Source organism: Neopelma chrysocephalum, unplaced genomic scaffold (assembly GCF_003984885.1).
Source record: "Neopelma chrysocephalum unplaced genomic scaffold, ASM398488v2 Primary Assembly neopelma1_101, whole genome shotgun sequence".
Taxonomy (NCBI): Eukaryota; Metazoa; Chordata; class Aves; order Passeriformes; family Pipridae; genus Neopelma; species Neopelma chrysocephalum.
In genome coordinates, this window is record NW_020897764.1 from 1015177 (window position 1) to 1026966 (window position 11790).

The following is an 11790-nucleotide window of genomic DNA, read 5'->3' on the forward strand; positions in this document are numbered from 1 at the left end:
AATGGATATATATATTAGTGCTTTTTTCATATATTGCACTGTACATTGGAAAGTAACAGACACAGAATGGGGAAATACTTTCAAAACTGGAAATATTTCTTTTCTCTTGGGCCTGATTCTGATCTCAGTTATTCCAGTATCAATCTAGAAAAATTCCACAGAAGGAAGTGGGTTTCATTCAGATTTACAAAGATACTGCTGAGAAAAGAATTTGCCCTGTGATAAGCTTTAAAAATATGATATTCATTCAAAAGTTAATGAAGATGTGTAAAGGAATGTGGAGGTTTCCTCCTGTTGTGGTTGATGCTCAGGTTTTTCTAAAGACACTCTAAGGCTGCAGTTCAGATGGTCATAGAAGAAATAATTATACTTTGATTCATTAGCTCAAAGCAATTAACATCTGTTTACATTTTCTTTTGAAGTTTAAGCAACAGAGAATCAATTGAAAGGAATTTTTAAAATCCTCTGTTCAAAAAGTGAAAGGTTTATGAAAAGTTCATTACATATACCTTCAAAATATTTTCCTAGAGGTTAAAAATTATGCTTGTAAGTGATTAAACTCTGTAGATAACTAATGAGACGTGTAGGGATTTATTTCTTGTAGATGAAAACATACAGCTGTATGAAAGATTTTAATACAGTGGATGTTTTACTGAAATTCCTGCAGGGTATTAATAAAGTGGAAACTTCAGTTTGCTTGAGGTACAAAAAGAAAAAAAAACACACACCAAAAAAAAAAATCCAATGCAAGATACGCTGTTAAATGCTGAGTTTATATCAATAAATGTCTTGCATCAGCTGTCACTGAACTCCTTGGGTTTCTGTGTTCTTTGTTATGGCTTTTGATATTCCATCAGCTCATCCTCTTCCCCCCCTGACTTCTGCAGGAGCTGGATCATGGCCCAAGAACAATAATTCAGTTGGGCTCTGGCTGCTTTTTTTACAGAAAGTTTCAGAACTGTTGAAGTGGAAGGATCTGTTCTTAGGGATATTTCCAACTCAGGCCTATGAGTCAATAATCTTGAATGATGTTCCTCCTCTTGGGTCCTTCTCTGAGACTGAACTGGAACTCCAAAATGCGTGTCAGCCTTGACACAATTCCCTGGCTGTGGGCTGAAGGAGATGTGGGGTGGAAAGGTTCAAGGCTGGGATTCTAGAATTGGGAATTTTTGTCCATCACAGGTGTGTCATCACTGTGGTGTTGGTTCCATGTACCTTGGTGGATATTGAAGTTCCTCGGGTCAGCAGCTTGAATCAGTGTCCTAAAGAAGGAAGAAGGTGGTGTAACATCCCTAAACAGCTGTGAAAGTGGTGGTTTTAGCAGCATGGAGGATTATATAGATTATATAGATTATATATAACCTCTGTATCTCTATGTATTTCCTCACTGAGAGATCCTGAGTGTTTCATACCTTTCCAAAGAGATCCCTTGTTGGCAGCTGCCCAGCTCACAGGTCAGCACCAGTTGGCAGGTGCACAACAGGAACACCAGGGAATTGAAATATTTCTCTAGGAAAATACTTAAAATCTTCCACCCATCCCAGTGCTGACCAACACTGAGGGTCAGTCTGGGGCACTGAGTGAGCAAAACTTGCTTTTTCCATCAAAAAAATTAAGAAAATAAGTCTTATTTCATAACCCCTATGATCATTGAAAACGAAAAACAAGCAACGTGTCTTGAAAGGGAGCTGATCCAAACTTGACCTGCTAAGGCCTATCATGAGAATCTACTTCCTTAAGGGTGGGAAAGGAGCAGAATCTAAACAGCTACAGGATGTGCTCACATGTCAATGACATTAAACAGGTCAGAGATCTTTGTTCCAAGTGCTCTTGTTTTTTCTTGAACCACGCGATGGTTTGAGTTTCCTCTCTTGCTTGGTGAGCAATCACATCATGAACATGATGATTTCTCTGTGTCTGACGTGCATTTTGCCTGCCTTGATGGTTATTTGAGGGCTTCCCTAAACATCATCTGTCCCTTTGTTGTACCTCTTCAAGATTTGTGGAAGGTTTACTGGGCAGTAAATTCATGAGATGAACTCCTGAGCTCCTGTGATCCCATCCTAGAGTAGCTGCTTCTACCATCACTGGGTGGGGGTGAAACCATGGTATTTGTCTCCTGGGTGGCCATTCTGCAAAAACTTATGCTTTGAAAGTCCATTTTTTAGTGTTTAAAGCTTCTGTCTTCTCTCTGCCTTCAAGACAGTGAGTTTCTTGAGGCAGGAGTTACCTCTTCCCTCTGTATGATGCTCTCCTCTGCACCACTGCTGGGCATGACTGTACAAACCAGACGACTTCACTTCTGGGGTATCTTGCAAAGGCATAGCTGAGAACAAACTTGAAGGTCTCAGGTACCTTCTGCAGCAAACCCCAGCAAAAATATCCAGAAATGGTAAAGTAGGACAAACACCTCACCCAGGAGCAAAGAACAGCTTTTGTGCTGTCCTATCATGAAGCAGAAAAACCTTCCCTTCTTTCCCCTGCCCTTCTCCAGAGCCACTGATGACACTGGTGCCTTTTCCCTCCTTCTTCCCTGCGAGGACAGTGTCCTCCTGGCAGGTAGGATCTGTATCAGTGCAATGGGTCCAGGTCATTGGTCTTAACCAGTGATTAGTTCCTCCCCCAGAGGGTGGTTGGCACTGAACAGGCTCCCCAGGGCACTGGTCACGGCCCCAAGGCTGACAGAGCTCAGGGAGTGTTTGGACAATGCTCTCAGGGACAGGGTGGGATTGTTGGGATTGTTGGGATTGTCCTGTGCAGGGCCAGGAGTTGGACTTTCATGATCCTTGTGGGTCCCTTCCAGCTCAGGATATTCTATGATTAATAAAGGTATTTTTGACCAGCCAACATAGGGTTGAGTTGGGAGATGAATCCTTTGTTCCACTGTCTGGGGAGACCCCACATGTGCACACAGCGTGGCACAGCGTCCTCAACCTGGGGGGCACCTCTTTCCGAAGCACATTGTGCCAGCCTTCTTATTCCAAGTCTCAGCCACATTCCCTCTTGCTGGAATAAGCGTTTCCACATCAGCTTTCTGCTCTGGGAGAGTGAAACGATACAATTGCAAAGATTCCCATGGGTTGGGCGGTGCTGCTATTTTCTTTTTGCCCTCAAGAGAGAAAAGCTGTTGTTCTTGCCTGTAGGAATGACTCCCCCACAGCCAAGGATGGAGACTTCTGTCCAGGCCTCGCTCCAACGCGCCGATAAGGAGATCAAGACAGCCCTGAGGAGACTCATGGACTCGGCATCGATGCTGGTGACTCTTCCCCTGGGCGTGAGAGGAGAAGGTGGCCTTGGCCTTCCTGGGTCTGTTCCTCCAGACCTCTCAGAAACAGCAGCTGGGCCCCCTGTGCTGGTTCATGAAGCCAGCACCCAAACCCAGGCTCCTGGAGGCCATGGTAGGTTGGGCATGGATCTGGGAGATGTCCCGTGGGAGTCAAGAGAGAGAGAAACACTGAATGTGCCAGCAAAGATATTTTTACCTCATTTTTCTGTTTCAATGTGTTTTGAGCAGACGAAGATTAAGAGAGGACATTCAGACCCCAAGAAACATGGGGGTGTGGGTTGGGGTTAGGTTGGATATAGGAACGGGGCAGATCTTTCAGGGAACAGGAGATGTTTGAAAACCATGTCTGAAGTAGAGTTTGATTCATCACCTGCCCAAAATGGGGGGAATGGGAACATTTTCCAACTTTGGGCTTTTCTCCCTTGTCTTGCTTCAAGTATTTTTCAGGGAGAAGGTGGGATGAGATCCCTCCTTTACATTTGTAGAAGTTATTTGGGGTTTGGTTTTGGTGGGGTGGGTGAGGGCAGTTGCTTTTATTTTTGCCATAAACAAGCTGGAAATGTGTTTAACACCCCTGGATCCGCTGTCAGAAGTTTTACAGGATGTTCAGTGCATCAAGTTCTGCTGAATTTCACTGACCCTGGAGCCTTGACAGACTCCTTAGCAGCTCCTGTGTGACTAAACCCAGTGATGTGTGTGACTGTGTCTTGCCAAGATATTGAGTCCTTTGTTTTTCCATTGTTTTCAAAAAATCCCAAATGAGAGACAACCCTTCCACTCTTCCTTCTGCTTCTGCCATAACAACTTGTCTCAGCTGTCTCTGTGTCAAGTCAGAATAACTGTTCTCTCAAGTAACCCTCAGCCTCAAATCCAAATACTGTTTTAAAAATAAGATATTCTTGTTTAAAACTGAACAAGGATAAAAGCTGGTCAGGGAATCAGACCCAAAATAACAGCATAAAAAAATGACACGGCTTTAAAACCTTTTTTTTCCTTTCTAGTAGGAAATCATCCTTGGCAATAATAGCCTGGTGAAGCAGGATGACTCAAAAATCTGAAGTAAAATGTCAGCTAGTAGATTATTTCCTTAGTACAGAGGAAATACAATTGTGAATGAGATGGTTTTGCAGGTCTTTCATTGAGCAAAATTAAATATTTTATGGAGAGTTATTTTAATCAGATGGAGACTTGGCAACTGTCCCTATGATCACAGGCTTTGATGAAAAAGAAGGCAAATATTTCGATAGTGATAAGAAAGCACAATCCCACTAACCTGTCAGCAATGTCTTGAATTACCACTTTTTCCATCCCCATAAAGCTGTTTTATGTGATTTCTAGAAACTGCTGTTTTTTTCCAAAACCATTCAGCACCAAACATCCATAAAATGCTCCCCAGAAAGGCCCTTCCTGCTGGGGGGAAGACCCCTCTTAATTTAACTTTTTCTCCTAAAATGGAAAAGGAGATGATGCACTTTATTCTAGGGTTTAATTCCAATATCAGAAGACAGTCAGGTACTTCTGGAATGGAAGATCAAATCAGGTTTTAAAGATATATCTCATAAAATAATTAACTAAAAAAGTTGAAAAATACCTGAACTGCCATCAAGCTGCACCAAATTTTTGTTTCCTTGTTCCTATAAGCCCCAGAGTTTAATCGTGTCACTGATGCTGTCTATGATCACAGCAGTGAGTCAAGAGCTGCTCTCCTAGCAAGGTTTAATTGAAATATTCATATGTACAAAGCTAATGTTGGGTTTCCCTGGATATATTTGAAAGATGTGTAGATGTGGCACCTGGGGACATTGTTTAGTGGTGGCCTTGGCAGTGCTGGGTTAATGGTTGGACTCGATGACCTAAAAGGTCTTTTCCAACCTAAACAGTTCTGTGATTCTATGATTTCATCACAGCCATGAGCTGGAACTTGAACATAGATAAATTATCCCCTATAAAGGATGGAGGAACCCACAGTATCCTTCCAGTTGTCCTGTTTCTCCCTGTCCCTACAGACTGCCTTTCCCATCTCTGTCTGTGTGTGCTTCCTTACAGAAAAATTAATATTTCCCATTCAGAAACGTGCCTCCATTCAGTCTCTCTGATGTTCAACCCCTTTGCTTCATGTGATCTTTGCAAAAGGGCCAAAATCTCCTCTGAGCTTCAGTGACTGCACCCAGCTGGACTCAGCTGGACTCGGTTCTAACTCCAGGCAGACCAGAGAAGGCTCCAAAGGCTTGCTCTGGGTTTCAGATGTGCTGTCATAGGTGACGTGTTTAACTTGCCCTGTTTCTGCTGCCAGACAAAGCACAAAGGCAGGTTTCAGCTGAAGAACCAAGTGTGCCAAAGCCCAGCCCTGGTCCTTCCCAGGAAGACACAGCTGCTGGAGACGGAAGCACTCGGGAACGCACCGTTCCCATCGACAGGTAAATGCCATCTCCATAGATTGATATAATATATATGGATTTCTGAGTGGGGCAGACTCTGCTGCAAGAAAATCAAGTTCTCTGCTGTGGAGGAACCTGGTGGTGACTTGAACAGATTCCTGTAGGTTTGCCATAATTTTTAGAATCCTGGTGGCACGTGCTTTGTCAAAGAAGGGTAGAAGAGGTTGGAGGGAAATTCATTCCCCCAAACCAAAACTCCTCTTGTGTTAATTTTAAGTAAATAACTCTTTGTCTGCTGGTTAAACATGGCAGGGGAAATCCTGCACCTCTTGTATGTGACAATATCTTGATCTTTTCTCTTGGGCTTCATGGCAGAACCTCACCAGAGGCAGGGGCAGGAGGCTGGTACAGGAGAGAAGGAGACGTGGTCTATGATGTGCACAGTGAAGTTTACATTGAGACCACGGAAAGAACTCGTGTGTATAAGACTGAGGAGAAGACCCCAGCAAGTAAGAACACACCCTGTTCCCCTCTCCCACATTCCACAATTGCCACTGTCTTCTCTTTTGGTATCAACTCCCCATGACTGCTTTTTTTAAACAATTCCTTTTATTTAAGTGGTAACTGTTGATTAAACAAAAAATAATAGGTAACCCTGAAGATAAGAAGCCTAAAAGTAATGCCAGTATAAATAAACCCAAATATATTGCTGTGGTACTTCTTGATTTGACACTAAGCTGTTATACCTTAAATGACCCATCCTATAAACACCATTTGAGTAACTGCACCTACATCAGCACACTGGGGATGAAGTTACGGCATTGTGCATGGAGCAAACCCTTGTGTCCCACCAGGTCCTCCCTACATGCAAGTGACCATAGAGGATGTGCAGGTGAACTCTGGGGAACGTGCCAAATTTCAGGCAGTCATCGAAGGAACCCCTCCACCCACTGTGCTGTGGTTTAAGGTGAGTGCAGATTTTGGCTGACAGTGCGGACCATAGAAAGGACTCTAGTGCTGGACTTCCACAGGGAATGTCTTCTGCTCTTTCATCCCACACATCTTACACTGATTGTGGATCGTGTCTGTAGGGTTTGTAGAACCAGCTGCTCTCCCTGGAGCCACCATCCCTATGTCTCACCCTGTGTTGTCTCCAGTGTCACTGGGGATCCTTTTTCAGACAGGGCAACCCAGATGGTTTTGGGGACCAAGATGAGCAGGAAAGGAAACTGGTTCCTGCCTGAGAGTCACTGACATATGTGCTGTTGTTTGGGGCTGGGGATGGGATTAGGAGTGGTTATTCCAATTGTCAACATGACTTCCAGGCTCTGTATCTTTTCTGCAGCTAATTGTTAAAGTGAGTGTGACCAAGGACAACGAATATCCCATAGGAAGGAAAGAGAAATAATTTATCATTCCTTAGAATATTGCTGCCATATCTTGTCATATTGCTAAAAGAAGCCCCAACTTGCTCTGTCAATCCTCATCTGGAAGGGGTTACAGAGGACATGGCTGCAACAGTACCAAACCATGGGCAAGCCATGGATTTATTAAATGATGCTTTGTGTCTTATTCTTTATTCCTTCCCTAAAAATTCTAACATCTGCTAATTTTTGGCTCCCACCAAGCACTGAGCTGGTGCTGCTGTGGAGTGATTTACTCTAAGTTAAAATTTGCTCCAGTATAAAAAGGAACAGCTCTGAGACTGACATTTTATGTGGGGGAATAGGGTTCACTTCACATCTATTGTATTATATACATATATGTATATATTGTATTATAGATATTTATGTTGCATTTTACTACCATGGGGACCTTTTTCAAATGCTCACAATCTGCCCTCTGTGTCACACACACTCCCTCCTGTCCCTTTCATCATAGGATTTAGGAATATATAGAATCACAGAATCTTTAAGGTTGGAAAAGACCCCCAGGACCATCAATTCCAACCTTTGACCAAACACCACCACATCAACTAAACCAGAGCAGTGAGTGCCACATCCAGTCCTTTCTTGGACACCTCCAGGGATGGGGACTCCATCACCTCCCTGGGCAGCCTGTTCCAGTGATTAATCATCCCTTCTGTGGAGAAATTCCTCCTGATGTCCAACCTGAACCTCCCCCCGGGAACAGCTTGATGCCACGTCCTCTTGTCCTGTCCCTCATTCCCTGGGAGCAGAGCCCAACCCCCACCTGGTTCCTCCCTCCTGTCAGGGAGTTGTAGAGAGTGAGAAGGTCCCCCCGAGCCTCCTTTTCTCCAGGCTGAGCCCCCCCAGCTCCCTCAGCTGCTCCTCATCTGACTTACAAACACCACAAGTGCCAGCACAAGCTGGAGACCAGGCAGGAGCAAAGCAGCTGATCCTTGTGTTCCCTGGGCTGATTGCTCAGGAATGGTGTGCTGGGAGAGCTGAACAATCACCCACATGGCACTGGTGATCCCTCCCAAGCCTGCATTCCTATAAATGGGAACACTGGGACATGGAGGGTTCTTCAGCCAGCACTTTGCTGGTGAGATTTGCTGACCTCAGCAGTCTGTGTTGTAGCTCTGCTCCCGTAGCTTGTCCCTTGAAGAGCCAAAACATCTGTTTCCATCTTGGTTTTTTCCAGTGCTCAAATGTCATTTCCTTCTTTCAGGGCACTTCGTTGCTGACAGACAGTGACAGAGTCCACCAGGGGAAGGAAGGGACAATGTATTTCTTAGCGGTGGACGACGCTGCCTTGGAAGATGGTGGTGTTTATACCTGTGTGGCCAAAAATGCAGGAGGGGAGGTTTTGTGCAAAGCAGAGCTCGTTGTACGTGAAGGTAATGCCACTCCCTCAGCTGCAGGAGTTGCTTCCATAGCCATGGCAACGTGTAATCTGGTGTTGTCGTGTTCTGGTACCTGTGTGGTATCAGCTCTGTATTCTTGTGTGCATTTATACGTTGCTAAATACAGCAAGATCCAGTATAAAAGCAAATCACAGAATCCTGGAATGGTTTGGGTTGGAAGGGGCCTTAAAGACCACCTCATTCCAACCCCCTGCCATGGGCAGGGACACCTTCCACTAGCCCAGGTGGCTCCAAGCCCCATCCAACCTGGCCTTGGACACTTCCAAGGATGGGGATGGGGCAGCCACAGCTTCTCTGGGCAACCCCAGAGTTCACATTGACAGCTTCTGTTATCAAGCAGCTCCACTTAATTCTCTGCAGAAGTTTAGAGAACCTCTGTCATTTTTCCTGCCTTAGATTGTCCTGTGATAACTCTGCACACTATTAGCAAGGCGTTGCTGTCTGAATATTAACCTTTATATTTTCCTTCATTTCCAAAGCTAAGAAAGACCAAGAAGGAAAGAAAGTGGCCACCAGGAGAAAGCTCCACGCCCATTATGAGGTGAAGCAGGAAATTGGAAGGTAAATGAATTTTCCAACTCCAGAGCATCACTGCCAGGGAATATCTAATTGCCCTTCTGAGCTGCTGAGGCAGAGGGGGCCCAGCTGTGGAAAAGTGGAAAAGTGGGAGGTCACCCTGTTGCAGGTGTGCTGGGAATGCTTTCCTGTGGTTTCTGACAGAGGATGGGAGAGTCCATACAGCCCATAAATGCAGGCATCAGCCTTTGTCAGCACCTGCATCACCTGAGACAGTTTTTCTCCTTATGTGGACACCTTGCTAGGCTTTGGAGGCAGCCAGGAGAGGGCAACAGCACCTCACAGACAGGAAAACGAGCTTTTCATGGCGGAGAATTTAAGCACTGGGCAGTGGGGAGCTGTCAAAGGCCGGGATGGGGAAAACTCTCTGCCTGCTGCTCTTTAAACCATGTCTGAGCAGGGCTTGTGTCCTTCCATTCCTGCACAGGGGCTGCTTCAGCTTCGTGAAGCGGGTTGTGCACAAAGGGAACAGAGTGTCCTGTGCTGCCAAGTTCATCCCTCTGCGAAGCAAAACCAAGTCTCGAGCCCACCAAGAGAGGGACATTCTCGCCTCTCTGTCCCACGACAGGATTACCCGGCTCCTGGATGAGTTTGAGACAAGGAAAACACTGATTTTGGTTCTGGAGTTGTATCCTTTTTCTGTGCAGCTTGTCTGAGGAGGCTGGGGAAGTACTGGGTAGAGCCTGTTTATTAAATAACTTATGAATTAACCATTTTTTGGTTTTGCCTGAGGCAAAAGGACATGCACAGCCCTTCTCTGCACTGCAGGGTGGCACAGCTTTGTGGGAGCTTCACTGCAGTACTGTTGAGTGAAATCATACTTGTATATCCAAGTGTGAATGGGTTATTAAGCATCAAAACTCTGTTCTGAAGTGTCTGGAAGTTAAGGACTCTTTTTTTTCCATGAGATCCAGTCTGGGTGAGCACCAGGAAAAGGCAGGGCAGAGCAGAAAACCCATAGCCAACAGGCAGATTTTAGCACAAGCAATACCAAAATCTACCAACCTGCAGGTTTTAGCTCCTGCTTGTAGGAGCACAGGTTTGGAAAGCCCAACTCTGCCAGAAGGGCGCAGCAACAGAGATTTTAATGATCATCACATTGCCTGAGATCAGCTGGTGAATTCTGCTGCAAAAATGAGCTTTTACCTGTAGTTCTGCTCTCCCTTAATGCCCTTGTCAGATGCTCCAGTGAAGAGCTCCTGGACCGTTTGTTCAAGAAGAGTGTGGTCACCGAAGCTGAGGTAATTCCTCTTTCCTCACTTGAGAGCCCAAAGTTGGTTCCACCTGCATTTTCCTCATGGAGGAATGTCTTTCCTTATGAGGAATGTCTTTGAAACCAGTGGCAACCTGTCAAAACACAATCAGCCCTTCAAATGTGTTCCCATCAACTTGCTTTGTTGAGTTTCTCTGGGCAGTAACTAGAAAGAGGCAGTGGTTTTGACCACCAGGATTGCATTCAGCCTAAAAAATATTATTATATTTGCTCCAGTATTATAATTTCTTTGCTATCTGTCACCTGAAGCTCCTGTATCTTCACTTGCTTAATAGCACTTTATCCCCTTGTAACTGAATTGTATCCACTCCCTTTCAGTCCCCAAAATAAAGGGATGAAATTACGGTTTCTAAAAGGTTCCTCTTTTTTTAGATCCTTGGTCCTCAAAGTTCAAAATGTTTTGAATCTCCCATCTGGTAGCCAGGTGTCCCACATTTATGGGGAAAATTGATTTTTCTCAGAATACTCAGAGGGAAACATCGTAGAACCATAGAATGGTTTGGGCTGGGTGGGATCTTTAAGGATCACACATCAACTGACACTATAAAATGTCAAAGGTAAAGGACTTCCAGAGCTGAATCTGGATGTAAATCTAGATATAAATGTTCACAGTCATAGTCTGATTGGATCTGCATATGGTCCACAAATAGGTTTACAACATACTTTTAAGATGTATTTGTGTTTTAAATGTGTTTGCCTGGTTTAAACCAAGCCAGAGCTGAGTTTGTGTTATGACAGTGGATAAGGTTTGTCAAACTTGAGGATTTTTGTCTCTTTTATTTCTTTTAATTTGCAACTTTGTAGGATTGTTTTGTTTTGGTTTCGTTTTTTTTAAAAAGTAGGGACTTTTTTGCATACAGAAGGTTCCAGCAGGGCAAAGGAGTCACACACGAGGCACAGCTTCATTCCACAGGGTGATATTTGATTCACATCTAATTCCAACTGCAAGACTAATAAAAGAAGATAATTCTAGTTTTAAAAGAATTTCTGGTTCAATTTCTCCCTCTATCATGTTGTACAAATATTGATGGAATCAGGGACTCTCCTATGTACTATTACTGTTTAATAACTATTTAATAATTAATTTGATTCTTAGGTCAAATTGTATATCAAGCAAATTTTGGAAGGACTCAAATATCTTCACGACAACAACATCCTTCACTTGGACATCAAGGTAATGTGCAATGACAGGCTTTTCACAGCCTCTTCTTTGTCAGGGAATGGGCATTCTATGTTTGAATTATTTAGTTATTATTCAATTATTTTCTCACTTAAAACGGAAAATATTCCCTGCTTTTAAGTAAAGTTTCTCCTTTTATTTTATGTTATTATTTTATTATTTTATTTTGTTTTATTTTATTTTTTTATTTTATTTTGTTTTGTTTTGTTTTATTGTTTTATTTTATTTTGTTTTGTTTTATTGTGTTTTATTTTATTTTGTTTTGTT

The 11790-nt window shown here is 43.7% G+C and overlaps 1 protein-coding gene across 1 annotated transcript in view; it reads left to right on the top strand.

Annotated features, from left to right (window-relative positions):
• OBSCN (obscurin, cytoskeletal calmodulin and titin-interacting RhoGEF) overlaps positions 1-11790 on the top strand; it is a 183147-nt gene that overhangs the window by 151026 nt on the left and 20331 nt on the right. Inside the window, 9 exon segments of the mRNA XM_027695511.1 lie at positions 3144-3398; positions 5580-5703; positions 6040-6173; positions 6519-6631; positions 8299-8467; positions 8974-9055; positions 9498-9698; positions 10251-10311; positions 11440-11517. Coding sequence (XP_027551312.1) covers positions 3144-3398; positions 5580-5703; positions 6040-6173; positions 6519-6631; positions 8299-8467; positions 8974-9055; positions 9498-9698; positions 10251-10311; positions 11440-11517 — 1217 coding nt within the window.